Raw genomic sequence first — 17,186 nt, forward strand, 5'->3', positions numbered from 1 at the left:
GTTCATCTCATTTGGAATACAAGCAACTTTTAGATGTGCCTCTGCTGCACCACACCTGAATAGAATAATTAGGTCGTTAGCAGGGCTCTGGAGAACTGATCCACACAAGGTGAAGGTAATTAAGCCATTTCATTGCGGTTTTTTTGTACCTGTGGCACATCTAAGAACTGCAGGACAACCGGCCCTTGAGGACTGGAGTCTGACGCCTGTGATTTACTACAATCCATCATCAAATAACTGAAATCGTCACCAAGTACGCAACAAACTAAAGTCTGATTGGTTACGCTGCACACTGCAATCCCCTCGCAGTGCTAACGCCGCCTACTGGCGTAGGACTGAAAAAAGGTTACAACTAGTTAAATGAATACAGAATGACTGTAACATAATTTAGATTTGTATTTATTCTCACATTTAGCCATGTGGTTATGGACTATTTTAATGTTGCGTTCATCGTAATGTGGAGTGATTTCATTTAAGTCGTCACAAAACAAGCATTTAATGAGTTCTTTGTTTATTGAACAGTGACACCGACTCCGCAGCGACCTCTACAGGAAACAGATTCACCTTCAAGAATGTTCAAAGTTTCTGCATCACATTAGTTTATCCTCCCGTCCAAAGTAGAAGCACTTTTTTGTGTGTCAAATATATTTAAAATACAAGCGGTTCGTTTTCCCATCTGAGCATTTCAAAAGTGAGAAAAGTCTATCAAAGCTTTTCAGAGAATCTAGATTTACAATAGAAGGCAGCAAAAGATGCACAAAAACTCTGATTTTTTTTCTTTTGTTTTTAATACAAAAATCCAGAGATATCATACATCACCACCTCAGATTTCATCTTTCACATTAGAACCCGAATGAGAGGAAAAAGGGGAAGAAAAGTTCCTGAAACTGAGGGGAACAGAAGAGGTAAAATTGTGTTGTGACACCTTCCCTCAACAGGCTTCAATGCTGATCGCTGACCGTTCCGAGAGCCACTTCAGGTACGAGGTCCCTCTGAAGGACGCGTTAAAAATGCTCATTTTCTTTTCAACAGAGCGCTGACATGCAGATAAAACCATTTCTAACTGCAACAACAACAACTACACACGGGCCTCTGCTTACAGGATCAGTGGATCCACAAATGTATCAAAGCCCGATTAGCGTTCGTGGTTCCACTGACCCTTTGTATGGACAGGAAGGTGACTATGGTATTGCTTAGGTTTACCCATCTCTGTCATAACCATGTAGGGGAGAAAAAAAAAAAAACAACAACACAGTAGCAGTGTATTGGAAACAGAGCGCAACACAATCTTTTACAGCTTTTATTCTGTGCTACAAGGTGCTCTCCAGAAAAGATCAGACGGGATTAAATGTTCCCAAGTTGAACCCGGAGCGGTGAAGGAAGCACATTCTGATGGAAAAATGTCCACACGTTGCCGTGTCTCCGCGGGGGATCGGGCTCTTTCTCCCAACTCTCCGCAGACGCTGAAGTGAGTTTTAGAGCGGATACAGATGCGCCTGCAGCCGCTGGATGTCCTGTTCAGCTGGCTGCAGACCGGAGACCAGATCCGCTCCGTCCCACATCATAGAGCGACGGCTGTGTCTCGTTTCCATATAAATGAGATATTCTTTTTAAAACAAGGGAACACAGTTATGCTATAGATGTTTATTTGGAGTCCCAACTCAAGTGGCTGTAAATTCAACGACCCGAGCCAAAACCAGCAATCTGTGTCTCTGTGTCACAGTTTCACCCATCTGTTTCACGATGACTATTTATTTTCAAGTTCAACTTGGTTGCAGACTGTTAAAAAGTAAAATGTTTGCTCCGCCATCTTCCTCTTTTTCCCCCCCCTTTTGACCGACGAATACATACGCACGCACTCGGCACACACACCCACACAGTCCTGAAGTTCACCCACATGGGAGAGAGCCAAGCCATGCCAGGTCAGACCAGATTAAGCTGAGCCAGAGGACCAAAACCGCCTTTTGCTTCCTGTTTCTGGCTCTTTAAAAAAAAAAAAAAAAAAAAAGAAAGAAAGAAAAAAAAAATGTCTGCCTGGCGTACCACAAGGCTCTGTGCTCAGCCCAACTCCTTTTCTGATGCGCTGCTCTTCTGCGGCGCTCACATCTCGTTGGCTAGCTCCTCCGTTTCTGTGGAAACGTCTCCGTTCGCCATCTTTGTGTTCTCCTCGTAGCCGGGGGGCATGAAAGCTAACGTGTAAGGGTAAAGCTTGTGACACTCGGCACGGTAGGACTCCGCGTGTTCTTTACAGTCTCCCAGCGAGCCGCTCCGAAGACAATCCAGGACTTCTGTGCAGGTCTGTGTTTCAAAGGAAGAGACGGACACGGGAGAAATGAGGAAGCAGCTCCAAATTGTTCAGGGTTGCATTTATTTTGAGCCAAAAAAAAAAAAACGCTAAAATGCTAGTCTTGCTTCTTCTTATGCAAAAATTTTTAGGAGTAATAAATGAATAAAATAAAAATCTTTAAAAATAAATTATTAGAAACTACCTAAAATAGTAAAGTAACAGTATAAATAGTGTTACTGAAAGATATCAAAAGTAGAATCTTATCTGGAACCAAGTGAATGCGTACTTGTATAGTTCTGTTGTTGAGCGACTCGTCCAGTGATGCGGCCAGTTCTGCTGCCTTTGTTTCCGTTGACGAGTCCAGATACACCATCATCTTAGCAGCTGCAGGACGAAGACAACGTAACTTTGAGGGAATGCAACGCCATGTTTGTAAAACAGAGCAGCTGTTTCTCCTGCATTGAGCCAAGTTTTAAACTTTGTAGAGTCGGTGCAGTGAACAAACTCGCATGAAGTGGAATAATATTTGATTCTGCAATATGCTCCCCTCACCGATGACGCTACGGATACTTGTCTAAGTTTTGCCTTAAAGCAGAAAAATATTTTTGCAAGAAGCATATTTTAGATCAAAGACGAGAGTCCTGAACTAAGTTTAGGTTTCACTCCGACATCTTTTGCACATTGAGCCAAGTGGTAACGAAAAGGACACAACGATCGGCTTACAATTCAATAAAGAACCACGAGGGAGCAGCATTGTTACTAAATAACATGATCAAACTGGTTCTAATGTCATGACATTTGCTCACCAGCCAGTCGGTGTGGTATGGAGTCAGAGTGCTTGGTGAGGTAGGCCTGGTTGAAGCTCTTGGCGTTGCTGTCTCCAAATAGCCGGGTGATTTCCTGCTTCAGCACCGTCCTGACCACGTCCGGCAGCTCCTTGCTCTCCGAAACTGAAGGAAAACAGAAGATGAGACATGATGGTCATTGTAGAGGAGGAGAAGAGTTCGCTACGAAGCAAAACAGAACTAGAAACTGGGCCTTACCTCCTTTAAAGAAGCGCACCAGACACTGGTGAAGCCACGGGTGGTCCGGATCGATGCTGAGGGCTCTCTTCACCGACTGGAGCATCAACAGGGATTTTTCTACAAGGAGAGCACAGATTAGCAAAGGATGAAACAGAGAACAAGCTTTTAAAGTCGGAGGAGGAGAAAAGGCGGCTAGCCAACCTTTCCTGAAGTAAATCTCAAAGGCCAACAGGTGCGTCTCAATCTTGTCTTTAACCAGGTGCTTCAGCGGCGTCAGGAACTTGACTGCTTCCTCCAGCGGACTTTCTACCTGCAAAAGGACAGAACCAATAATCACGTTAATATCTCCATCGGTTTCTGATAATCTGCTCCCTTTATGTTCCGTCACCAACCTTGACCAGTTTCTCGGGAATGAGCTCCTCTTTTGGCCCTCCGATTTCCTCGTCGTCATCCTCCTTCTTCTTCTTCTGGTTCTTCAGCTGCTTCTCCTTCTCTGCGTTCTTCTTCTCTTCCTCCAGCTGCGCCTTTTTCTGGGCTCTTCGCTGTTTGTTCCTCAGCTTCTTCAGCTCTTTATCAGACAGGTTGGCTGGAGAATAAAAGGCGCAAAGAGGAACTTAAAGCTGAATCAAACATTTTCAGCCTTTGTTTGCTGAACTGAAAGAATGAGTGTGAACAATGATCTCGGCCTGATTTTATTTTATTTTTTTTTTCCCTCACCGGTGTCCGCCTGCAGCTCTTTGCTGTCGTCCGTCAGGGGATTGTCATGGAGGCTCAGGTAAATCTGGATCGCCGTGGTGGCGGCCTTGTAGTAGAACGGATGCATGCGGAGAACATCCTCCAGCTTCAGGAGGTCCACGTAGGAGCGTAGCGTCATCTTCCTCATGCAGTAGGTGTGGAAGTCGAACTGGTCGTCTGTGATCTCCACAAAATGCTGGCCAGAGCAACGAAGAAGAGTTTTAGCTCAAACAGAGGAGTGACGCTCGACGGAGCGGCAGGAAGCAGGTGAAGCAAAGACTAACCCTCTCGATCTCGTGACACTTCTTCAGGGCTTCTCCAAACTTGTTCATGGCTTTGTAGGCGAGCGCACATTCGGTCTGGAACCACATGCACTGCATCTCGTTCAGGTTCTCCACCGCTGACGCCCCCTCCTGGGGGAACACAAGAAACACAGGCAGTTGTAACTCAGTTCACTCTGGGAGAACATCCAAAGTAAAGCTGGTACAGCACAAAGAGCAGCTTTTCAATAGGGTTATTCAATTAGGGCTGAAACTAACAATTATGTAATGATCAGTTATTCTGGCAATTAATCAAATTAAAAACAAAGGCGCACTGAAGAGTTCTTAAAAGCAAAATGTATGTATTTTTGTAGTTTTGGATTTCCTACTGCTCTGAACAGCAAATGGCTATTTTTTAAGGAGTCTACACTCCAGATAGCAACTGATTACTAATATAGTTGATGATTATTGCAATAATCAATTCATCACAATTAATCTGATTAATCGCTTCAACCCTAATCACCACCACACTATAATTTCAACAGAAAAGAAAAAATGCTTTACATTCAAAGCATTTTTGATCCTCCAGCAACCTTTTTAGAAAAATATAATAATTACACCCATTGTCTTAACAAAGGCAAAGCCATCAAGTAGTGAGCTTCGCAGCTCACATTTGGAGAAAAACTAATGACTAAACATGTCTGCAACACACCAGCAACCTCTTGACATTTCTCACCCGTGTGAACTTGGAGCACATTTCCTCCGCCTCTTTGATCATGCCCGCCTTCAGCATGTACTTGGCACACTTTGAGTTGATGAACCGGTCGGCGGTGTCCAGAGCCTGGGCCTCGTCCATCCACTGAGCCGCCTCTTTGATGTTCCCAGCGTGCTGCGTCAGGGAAGAAGACGGTCACGCGGGGCAACAGAGCAGCCCTCGACTGAAGCGCGCGCACACACACACACACACACTCTCCCAGACGTGTGGCGTGACGTTTTGCTACCTTGTAAATCTTGGCTTTGATGAGGAAGAGTTCGATGAGCGTGGGCGTGCTCTCGATGGCGGTGTTGATGTGTTCGAGAGCCAGGGTCTGCTGGCCGATCATGTCGTAGTGCTGAGCAAGGAAGTACTGCACCCAGAGCAGCGTGGTGGGAGGCTCCTCCTTACCGTCATCTGCAGCAAGCGAAAACATCTTAATGCACGTTTTTGTCAAGGGCACGAAATTTATTAACTAAATTATTTCCCGCTTACCATTCTGGCTGAACATTCGACAGCTTTTCAACGACGTTTCATAGCTGACCACTAATTCCTCTATAATTGCCACCTGAGAAGAGAAAGAACCAAGGTGATCTCAATGGCAGAGGGAAAAATGAATCATGTTTCTTTTAATCCTTTCAGCTTCACAATAATTTCATCTCACCTTTTCTTTGTCACCGTACAGCGATTTGAGCGTGGTGAAGACAGGCGGGCAGCCTTTACTGAAGTTCATCCTCAGGTATCTATCCAGGCACTCCCTGAACTTCTCGCCTGCACATAAAGAAAAATTCAGTTTTCAAAAAGAAAAAAAAGAAGGAATCAGTAACACTAGAAAGCACTTTAGAGAGTCTCTAAAATGATCTAGTTTAAGCAAAAGTCGGTGCGTTACTAGATGTACCTGAGAGGAAGTTGAGCGGCAGCCTTCGAGGAACCAGCCCCTTAGGAAACTTCTCCCAGGTTTCTTCATAGATCTTGAGTCTTTCCTCAACGCTGCCTGATGAAAGAAACTAAATTTAGCTGCGTCTCATAAAACCAGTGTGATTAACTATCATGTTCAGCTCCCAGGTTAATCCTACTGGGTTTCAGGGCTTTCTCCAGGCCGTGGTAGTAGGACCAGTTCTCCGGGTTTCTCTCCTGCAGACGCCTGTAGACCTCTGTGGCTTCGTCCAGACGCTCCAACTTCAACAGCAGCTCTCCTGCAGGAACAACACAGTTCAGCTCAGCGCAAATTACTAATTAAATCAGAAACATGTTCCATGCTGTCATGCTGTAAAAGTGCAAATCACGCAGGACGCTGCCTCTTCATGACTGGGGTCGGCCACGCCTCCATTATTGGGCTTTTGACTAAATATCTGTCAGCCAAAGCTGAGAAGACCAGATTTTATTTCTCATTTTGAACGTTAAAATGATTTTAGTTTCTCTACTAACACTGTCAATTTTTACTGGACTGAATAAATTAGTTGTAGGTTTTCCTTGAAAATGTGAAAAACAAATAACCATTTACTTTTTTTCCACACAGTTACATGTTTCGCAGCGAACGGTTATTTAAGTTGCACAACATGTTCCTGTTTAAACGAACTCTGTTTGAGAGGGATGCGAGATAATGATCCAAAGCAATCCAACATCATAGAGCTGAATATTTAGTAATAATATTGTACATCTTGTGAATCAAGGTGGGCAGATTCAATCCTGGAACGCCAGATTCATTTGATCTTATATTTAAGTAGGAGAAAGTGTGAAATGATGTTCCAAACCGAGCAGAGTTAAAAACTGGTAGAAATGCTTAAAGTTTTTTCAATATTACTGAACTCGCTGTAAACAGTACAAATTAAGAAAATGATAATAAATCGAGGAATTATTTGACGCTTTATTGCAGAGATATTTGACACCTCCGTCCTTCTGAACCTGGACAAATTCCTTATTTGAAATATTTATGACTCAGATGGGACAGCTACATTTTAAATTAAATGTAAAAACGGCCTGCCATACTCGCTTGCTCCTCATGTTGGGCAGCAAAACCCAAACCAGTAGCTGCTGTTGGTGCACAGTGGAACAAAGTGTCTGGAATTCAAACACACAAAAACATCCCCACAGCATGATGCTGCCACCACCATGTTGCACCCACGGCCTCACCCGATCGGAGCACCTTCTGCTGCAAGCTGAAGGTGTGAATACTTTTTGCGAGTCAGGGCGGAGACTCACCTCGCGTCTCCTCCACGGCAAGTTTGTCGCAGATCTGCTTCTCGTAGTTGGACAGATGATCGAGGGCCTCCTTGTACAGACCGGCCTCTCTCAGCACCTGGTTCTGGTACAGCAGCAGCTCGCTGTACTCGTAGTCCACCTTGTCCGGAGACGTCTGGGCGGAAACAGGCAGGGAAAGGCCTACGTGAGTTTTTCTGACCTATGGAAACCCGTGGAAGCCGCTGGCTGCCTTTGCGCCGGACAGGAAACTGCGAACAAGTTTATAACGGCGTCTGCTTGTCGTGCTACAAACGAGGGCACAAAGGCAGGAAGCGGGCTAATCTCATCAGACAAAGAGGGTAAAGCTCCACTGCTGGTCAGATTTCAGAGTCTGGTATTTAAGCAGAAAAAAAAAAAAAAAAAAAAAGCCTCTTGTGTGAATTAAACGGCAGCTGTCAAACAACAGCATGACAAAATCCGCCAGCAAACTCTGTTCTCGTCTTACAGAGCGGCCTTCACTGCATATCACCTGCTGTGTTTTCCTGAACTCTTCAATGATTTTTGCAGCCATTTCGTAGTCTTCAAGAAGGTGATAGGCGATGGCGTATCCGATCCAAGAGGCCCGCTGGGCGGGGCGCAGCTGCAGGAGCTGGTACCTCGTCTCCTACAGAAACAAAGAAAATAGTTATGTCTTCTTCAACTTTGAGTTCTGATACGTGAAATTATTTGATGTTTGGAGGAGGAAAAGGGGTTTTGAGCCAGTTTGTCCACCGTGGTTCTTAAAAACCAAAATAAAATGTTTTTGATTGCACAACAAGAAATAATAATTACAGAAGTTTTTTCATAAGTAATTTTTACAATAGGCATTTAAAAGCAAGTATGCTACCCATCTACCTTCATTTTCCATATTTATAGAAAAGGCTCACTTTCATTCTACAAAATCGTTTGTGACAGGATTTGGTTCTAAAATTTGAAAACAAAAACACATTGTAGTTTAATTTTGTTCGCTTTCATAAGAAAACATTTTATGAAGAAATATATTCAAAAACAATGTGTTTTTTTTGACACTCCATTTGATTTTTATTTTGCAGCAGCCAGGGGAAAAAGTGGCTCTTTGAATGGAAAAGGTTGCTGACCCCTGCTGTAGAGTGGAGCGTTTTGCTGAGTCATGATGGCCATGATGCTGGTTTGCTCTAAAGCCTTTCTGAGAGAAGCTTTTTACAATTTCATTCGTATTTTTAATCCCTTCAACCAAAACATTTATCTCTGCACTCCGTTCACTCACTAGATGTGAATCCCAGGCTGAGATAATCGTGAAATGTGAGGACTAACACACTGAAGTCTTGAAGGGCCTGAGGCATAGTGACGAATCAATCTGTGCGTAATCACAAACAATCTTTCTTTGCCGACAATTGAGTTTTTTTTCCTCTCTCTTTTTTTAACTCAAGCCAAAGGTCAAACATTTTCCCAGCTTATTTCTCACAACAGGGCTAGCTGGGCTCAAGAGGATTTGATTTGGCCGGTCCGCCTCACCCTGTATCCCTCCAGGTCCCTCATCTGGATCTGCAGCAGCGACAGATCTCTGAGGATCTGCAGGTTGTCCTTATCCCACTTCAAAGCGTTGCGGTAACACTTGATGGCCTCGTCGTACTTCTTGTCGGAGCGCTGCAGTAAACCGTAGACGTGCCAGCCTGCGACGCGGGGGGAGAGTTAAGGAAAGAGCACACATTGTTCGTCCAAAGCGTCTGAGGTCAGGAGACAAACTGTATGCGTCAGGGAGCTCTGGTCAGGGCAGTGGGCCTGTCAAAGCACAGCCTTTAGGTCAGCACTGTCCCAACACATTTTTCAGGTCCAATTTCAATACTTTTCACAAGTTTTCAGTCCATTTTTTTTTTTAAAGTACACTGTCAAAAAGCACCAAAAAGTCACTTTAGAACTATTGAATCAGGGTTTAAATTCAGCTTTTACATTTTTGGAATAAAACCAGGAAGGAAGGAAAGACATAAGGGGAATTTAAATATTTAAATGAGTAACAAATGAGGAGACCAAGAAAATAAGGCAGCAGAGAAGAAAAGATGGAAGCAAGTGTATAGAAATTAAAAAAGGAATGTAGAAAGAAGAGTTAGGCAACCCTGAGGAATAAAGTTTGTAAATACAGAATCGACTTTTATCCAGACTGTCAGTGAACCAATAATTTTAAAATCAGTAAAACTTGACGGTCAAAACAAAAAGTCACTGATGAGAATAAATAATTCAAACAGACTAAAGTAATAATACCTGGTGAATTGATAAAACAAACCCCATTAAATCGACTAAATCACTGCAACAGATCACATTAATTAAGGGACTTTGCTGCCAAGCATTTGCTCCCTGAAAGCTCACACTTGATTTATGAGCAGGCGGTTCCTTTTGGTTCACTCCACACGCAGCTACTTACTCGAGATAAGAGCAGACTGAGCCTACAGAGACACCAGCGAGCCCGCTCAGAGATGGGGTGTTGCTGAGGTAACCCTTATCTGCGCAGAGGGTGCACAAATTTTACACCGGGCCTCAGAATGACAGGAGAGGCCGAAGCTGAGCCGTGTTGACAGGATGCGCTGCAAGACGAATTCAACGCAGCGGTTCTGTTGCATAACACACAGCGTAGAGACCGAACGCGCCTCGAGTTAGGATACAGACGTGGCTCTTGAGGTCGTTGCGAAGGCCTCTCCTCACCAGGTCGTAGGCCTCCTCCTTCTTCCCCAGGCAGTTGAGGGTCAAGCCCTTCATTGCCAGCGTCTCTGCAGCAGGAATACGACACGGCAAAGAGTGAAGAAAGCGTCGAGGGGGAAAATTTCTATCAGACGATACTTTTCTTACCTCCGTGTTCTGCAAATTTGGAGTTGGACAGGATCTGTTTGCAGAACTTGAGCCCATTTCTGTACTGTTTGTGCTCGTAACATCGCTGTGAAAGGAAAAGGGGGAGAAAAGACATTAGGCTACAGAGACGACACCGATATCCACTCTAAAACTCTCAAAAATGGTGATAGTCTTTCCTAAGAAGTCAAATGAAATGTGAAATTACTATCCGAACTGAAACTTCAAAGAAATCCACAGAAAAACTGATGAGCGTTTTCCACCTCTCGTATCTGCTTCACACTTTACATCCTTATCCAGACAAATCAAAGCATCTCAGTAGATTAGAACGCTCACTGAATAGCTTAATTATCTCAGAAATTCAATTTTAGGCAAAACATCACCTTCACACACACTACGCTGCATTCCAAGCATAGTGTGTGTCCATTCTGTCCATTGTGATGATTATTGATTACAGCTAATGCAAACGCCAAATTCCGTTTCACAGAAAGTTAGATTGCACACAAGCAATACAAAAAAAAAAGAAAAAAAAAAAAGGATTTTTAAAATTAGAAATGATGACTAGACATAAAGGGGCTGATGACTGCTAGGCTGACAGTGATCCAGCAGGAAAGTCACCGACACCTTCGACGAGGAAGCTACGCCAAAGAAGCTGGCTGTTCCCAGAGCGCTGCATCCGTCTACCTGGAACTCTCAGAGCGCTTCCCGCTTCCTTCTGCTGACAAGCCTCATGGAGATTTAATCTTCCACCAGGAATCAGTGTCTTACCACACTGCCAAAAAAGCAACGATATCTGCTCCAGTGAACATGGCGTCACTGTCTGCTTGGCCTGAAAATGGTGTTAACAACCTCATAGAGAAGCTACCAAGAAGTTTGCAGCTGAAAATTAGCGACACCAGACCCAACGACGCAAACTTCATATCGCTATCAGACCTTCTTTAAAACCTCAGCAGCGCCGCAGTCACCTCCATGCCACGCTGCACTGACGCAGCAATTCATGCAAAAGGACCAGCTAATAATTAAATGCACATGCTGCACATAAACTTTTAAAACAAACACTTCTGTGTTGAAAATCAATTTTACTGATATGCTGTAATGTTTTTATTTTTTAAATTATGAGAAATAAATGCTTGATGGATGTCTCTGATGAAGCTACATGTGATTTTCTGTAAATTAATCATTCCTTTGAGGATGATCTAATTAATTGGGAAACACCTGCAATTACATTTACATTACTATTCCTCCCCATTAGTAGAAAAAAAACAAAACAAAAAAAAACATTTCTCCTTTTTCCGAAACGCCAAGCGTTTTGCCCGGAAGCTTCATCTAGGGATGCCGTTGAACAAACGCCACATCGCCTCTGCTGCTAAGCTGATTAGTGGCTGTCGGGCGAGACAACGGGTTTTTTTTTTTTTTTTTATAAGAGAGGAAGAGCTAATGTGGCAGATGGCATTTCGCTGACCCACAAACCGCTAAAATTAAACAAAAAGGAAGAAGGAGGACGACATGAGCTTCACATGCCACAGTTGGCTGGAACATGAGCTTGTTTATGACCCAAAATGCTGCCGAAGCGCAACATGTGGGGTAGACAAATAAAAATGGATAGTGTAGGGTTTTTCTGACAGTTTTTGGCTTTGATATTTTTTTTTCCCTCTACATTGTTTGTGCTGGACGAATACGTTTCTGAATATCAACTGCAATCCTGCTTCATGCATGAAAAGCTGATATATCCCAAAATGAGCCGTCGGACGGCATAAATTGTTATGCATATATGACAATAATATAAAACCGAATGTGTGAAAACACACTTCCTCTTAAACAGAGGAACTTCCCTATAAGCTTTACAATTACATAAAAGTGAAGAATCCTGCAGAATTGGTGAAATTTCACTTTACAAATAATTTTTATTTTAACAAAAGAAAGAGAGAGAAAAAAAAAGCCATGAACGCTGATGACGCCGTAAGCATCTGCGTATTTTAATATAAATTTAGCAACATTAACACAACCAGCTGCGCTCTCTCGGCATGCTCCTCACAAAAATAACTCGGCCCCCTGAGTTGGAGAGAAAATCTGCCAGAGCATGCGGCTCGAGGCTGCAGGGGCTCTCTGCCGGTGCCAACGTTTTGAGTCTGACGAAACTTTTCAAAGCCTGTTTTCAGCGATGACACCACATTCTGTGTGAAAGGAAGTCAGACTGAAAGAGAGAAAAAGCTCTGCCACAACAAGCTTTAATGTTACGAAGCACTTCATACCATGCTGGCTGGAAGCTGACTTTCATATTGCACAAATGCTCAGTTTAATTAACGTTGCAGCTAAATTCAGAAAAATCGTTGGTGAGATCAGAAACTTTTCTTTGTTCTATTGCTAAACATCTGAGCATAGTTAAACAGCAGCCAATAAGATCAAATGATGTTAGGAACGCCCCGAGCTGTCACTAATTACATTGGGATCAGATCTCATGTGTGTCTGAAAGCCAGTATTTGCTGGTTTTACTAATGTCTTTAAACACGATAATGGAGTTCACATTTTAAAGACCAAAAGTTTGAAGCATTTGCTGATCGAGGCAACAAATGGATGAAACACAGCAACATTCCTGTACTCTCTTCAGCCTTCCCGTTACCTGCTGAAAGTCTCGCTCTCCCTCGCTCTCCTGCACACAAATTAAAATGCAGACATGCCTCACGCTTAAAACAATGCAGTTTTCCTTAAATAGCTTTCTACATATCTACGCCCAATAAGTAAATAAATGAATAAGGCAACTTCCACGCCCGAGTATGATGTCATTGAAACTTTCTGGCATTTGGATATGGTTCGGGCAAGAAAGTCTAGAATTTTGAGTTCCAAATAGGGCTGTAGTGATACAATAATCTCACGATACGATATATATTGTGATATTCAGCAAACGATACAATTCAATACACTTTTGCGATTTTCTGAAAGATTTTTAGAGGGACAGAGTGATTTTGGTGACATTTTGTGACTGTTATAGAGTTGGATGGAATTCATAACTGAAAACTGATTAAAAGCATGTCCATGGACACAGACTTAAAGTCGACAGCTGGACAAAATTAATCAAAGAAGTGGTGAGAAAACATGTTTCTTTTAATTGAAACAGTACAAACTGTAGCTTACATGCATTTGTAAAGTAAAGTGCACCAAGTACCCTGCTCTGAATAGTTTGATACCTTTTTAACCTTGACACTTAACATTTGAAGGAATCACTCTAAACCTGATGACCTAATCACTCTCCCGGCAAAGCAAGCAGTGAGTGAGCAAGGTGATAGTTGGATGTTACGATACTTGCGGATGAATATCGATTTTTTTCTAAGAAAGAAAATATCGATATATATCGCAAAATCGATAGTTACACTGCCCTAGTTCCAAACTGGTCAGTACTGAAAAGTAAAGTAAATAAAAATATATACGAGTTTGGCCAAAAGAAAATTTCTCAGAACATTCTTAATTACTTAATATAGAAAAGATGTCTTGAAACAAATAGATAATTTTGCAGGTGCTCTTAGAGGCCTTGACATTCCTGGGTTTTAAAGGAAGGTCATTCTGTGACACATCACAGATGTGCAATGCGGCAGCTCAGGGTTTGAGGTGCCGCACAGCCAATCGTCTGCCATGTTTGGCTGAACGGTTGAAACAGAAAAGTCTAGAAATCAGCCACCGGAGCTTGTTGGCTAGTCATGCTACGTCACCTCTGCTCCACAACCCAAAGCTTTAATGTTGATTCATTGTGATCACCTTTACATTGTGCACAACATAAATACTATAATGCGGTGCCCTTCTTAACCAAATTGTAATTTTGTTTCACATAGATGTGCAAAGTCGAAAGATAAAAGCTAACCTGCAACAGTTAAAGCAGCCAACAGACTTGGCTGCTCTACAAGTGGAAAAGCTTTAAAAAAATAAACACAACACCCTGATAGTGAAACATCCAACTTTTAACACAAACCAATTCTATATGTTCTAAAACTTATTCTACAAGCATCCTATTCATCCAATATTATGCTGCAGATCCACTTTGGGAAATTAGGAATAAAGTATTTCTCTGTGCACTCCTAACAAGAGCTGGAGAAGAACCCAAGAGGAAAACCAAACCCAGATTTTACATTATTTTTTTAAAAAGAGAAATACGATTGTCTGATTTCTCTTATTTTTTTTCTGCAATACTCTTAATGCTGCTAAAGTCACACTGATGTTTATTTGACAAACTGGCACACAAATAACTGTAACGTCTTTTTTTTAGGAGGGGGGGGGGGGGATTTTGACACATAATCAACTAAACAACTGATGAAATTTAGCCAGAGCAAACATAGAGTACCAGAATAAGGAGGACATACTGGACACGCCATTAGCCCTGCACCACAGCAGGAAATCATGAGATTCATAATATTATTGTTGACTGTATTGTAGTAGCATTAATACACTGACACATTTGCAATAACTTGTGCAGAACCATGTAGTTAGTATATCGTCCAGTTTCATAAAAATTATTATATTAATGAAGAAGAACTATTCTGCTCATTTCAACCCTTCACCCCGTTGTATTTCAGTCTTCATAAATATTTTTTAAGGATGTGAAATCTGAGCCGTTTCCCACCCAAAGTTTCATACAGACCAGTCACTAATTCATAGCTGCGAGGGGGGCATTATGTACCCGCTTTGACAGCTGATGATTTAAAGTAATAGTTTTACAATTTGTCAGCTGTAGCTATTTGAGATTATAGACACCAATAAATAAGTCTTAGCAGGTTGCTTAGAGTCACTTTCAGACTATAACATTTAACTTAATTAATTGTATGGGAAATTTGAACACTTCTTATTAAGCACTTAATGACCAAAATAGTAAGACCGAGTCAAAATTGTCAATTTTACGACCAATAATAGCTTTAATACCCCACAACACCACAATGCCATGTGCAGAAGTGATTAGTTTGAAAATTCAAGTGCAGATTACAGTCTTTTTTTTTTTTATGCAGCCCGTTGTAGACCTGCTGACTGGTAGCGGTCTGCTAAATGAGGTCAACATCCTCTGGCTCCCTACAGAGCCACCGGCTCTCAAAACAATCATGTTTATCTGAACCGGATAATGGTGATTTACCTGCACACACTGGTTCCTGGAAAGTGTGTCGCTACTGTACAAATACCCGCACTAAAGTACAATAATATACACAACACAAACCGTGGTAGAAGTATAAAGCAGTCCCTTCGGTGAGAATATGATCAAACCGAAGCAAAGCTTGATTAGTAATTTTGTGCCACACCTGTCAGCGTGCAGACAAGTTCACAGCGAGGCTACAGGCAGATGCATACATGGAGTACAGGGATGGATGTACAGGCCTAAATCCGCTACAAACACGGTGACACGCTCACACCACTCCTGGCTGTGTTTTTCCTCCGTGCAAAAAAAAAGTACAACCCCAATCTGCCCTGATCTAATCGCGAGCAGCAGCTGCAACAGCGCAAAAAAGACTTTAATCAACACTAACTGACAGACCGCTTACCCCAGCTAGCGAGGCTGACTAGCTTTAGCTGATTAGAAACCCCGAAATTTCCCGAAAACTTTAGAGCAGCCCTAGTTTCTAATGTAGAACATATAACAGATAGCGTGCCCGTCTGTATTCGATAAAAAGTGAAAAGGCAAACGCCACATTACATTCAGAAATGAGCCATTAGGTGAGAAAGTGGAAGCTAACTTGGAGGCTAACGTGTGGCTAGGGAGTTAGCTTACATGGAGGCTGTTTGTTGTGACAAACGGCGGGGCCTGACGCTAGCTGACTGTCAACTGTGCATAATATCAGCCACACAGCTGCACTATTCGCCGTGGTTTAATATGAACAACAAGGTTTTTCAGAACAGTCATAATATCACTGCCAGCATTTAACGCAGAGCAGTGACAGCGCATATTAAGGCCCAGGCTAGCTAGCGAGCTAACTTACTCAATGATGACATTTTGGTATCATACTGAAGCGGCTGTCAGCTCGCTGATGATCAAGCCCCAAAAGTCGGCTGCTGGTGACCGGGCGGCCCTTTAACGAATAACTCACCAAAATCCTCTTGAAGAGAGCGTTCTCCTTCGGCGGTAAAGTAACCGTGGGCATCGTTGCAGTCGGAATCGACCTCAGCACATGTAGCTAAAGTTAGCCCGGGTAGTCCAGATGAGTTGAGCGCCGTTAACCCTGCTTTTCCTGCTTCAGCAGCCACTCTCTGCTCGATTGCTCCGTTTTCTCTTCTCATTCATTTCCTCCTCACGTGCTGACGGAGGAGCCGAGATTTAACATGTTTAGGGAATGTTTAGGTAAGGTCAAAGTGTCCAGATTAAGGTCAGTTATCGTATAAAATGTAAATAATAAAGTTTAAATGGATCAATTTATTTTTACTATTAATGGAGTAATCATTCTATTACACAGTTTCAGATTAAACTTTGAAAGTTTGGTAACATTTCAAATAAACGAATAACGTAGAAAAACAGAAAAAACTAGAAAAAGTGTAATTAAAGTAAATAAAACAGATTAAGATAATTAAAAAAATAAAAGTAAAATACTCAAAGAAAAAGTCAGATTACATTCAATATTTTAATTTTCAATTCCTCTCACTCTCTCTCTATTATAACATTATATGAATATGGAAAGAAGAAATGAATAAATGTTAAATGTAAAGAAAGTCAAAAATCCAATGCCAAAAAATATGTACTTACTAATAATACATATTAGCAAATATGTATTATTATTATTTAATTACTATCATAATTATGACAAATTATGATTTATCATAATCATAATTATGATACAAATATTGCAATTAAGGTAACATTAAAAAAACAAAAAAGAGCTGAGCAAACATTTAGCTTTTTTCTATTACATTATTTATCATAAATCCTAAGGTTCAAATCACAATGTCTTATTACATCACAAAGCGTCAGGAAAAAAATCTCTTCTTGTGAAGTAGGCCTAGTACTCTATGTGATATTTTTTTTTCAATACCAATAAGTAGCACATAGTTTTGAAGTGGAAGAAATTGAGACATTTTTTTTTTTACATCTGTCTGCAGCCCCCTTTACTCTGATACAACCAAATACA

At 41.9% G+C, this 17,186-nt stretch overlaps 1 protein-coding gene across 1 annotated transcript; it reads right to left on the reverse strand.

Annotated features, from left to right (window-relative positions):
- Nucleotides 1–1,984: 1,984 nt before the first annotated feature.
- naa15b (N-alpha-acetyltransferase 15, NatA auxiliary subunit b) lies at nt 1,985–16,341 on the reverse strand. The gene is made up of 20 exons (XM_015009141.2): nt 16,155–16,341; nt 10,102–10,186; nt 9,918–10,022; nt 8,776–8,933; nt 7,772–7,906; nt 7,264–7,417; nt 6,138–6,257; nt 5,960–6,055; nt 5,726–5,832; nt 5,557–5,629; nt 5,309–5,478; nt 5,044–5,196; nt 4,332–4,460; nt 4,030–4,243; nt 3,705–3,898; nt 3,514–3,622; nt 3,331–3,429; nt 3,094–3,237; nt 2,574–2,671; nt 1,985–2,298 (listed from the first exon to the last, which is right to left on the reverse strand). Exons 1-20 carry the CDS (start codon nt 16,206–16,208, stop codon nt 2,101–2,103), a joined length of 2,595 nt encoding a protein of 864 aa, XP_014864627.1. The 5' UTR covers nt 16,209–16,341; the 3' UTR covers nt 1,985–2,100.
- Between the last annotated feature and the right edge of the window lie 845 nt (nt 16,342–17,186).

This window comes from Poecilia mexicana, unplaced genomic scaffold, assembly GCF_051168715.1.
Source record: "Poecilia mexicana isolate PSO_F unplaced genomic scaffold, ASM5116871v1 scaffold_1, whole genome shotgun sequence".
NCBI lineage: Eukaryota > Metazoa > Chordata > Actinopteri > Cyprinodontiformes > Poeciliidae > Poecilia > Poecilia mexicana.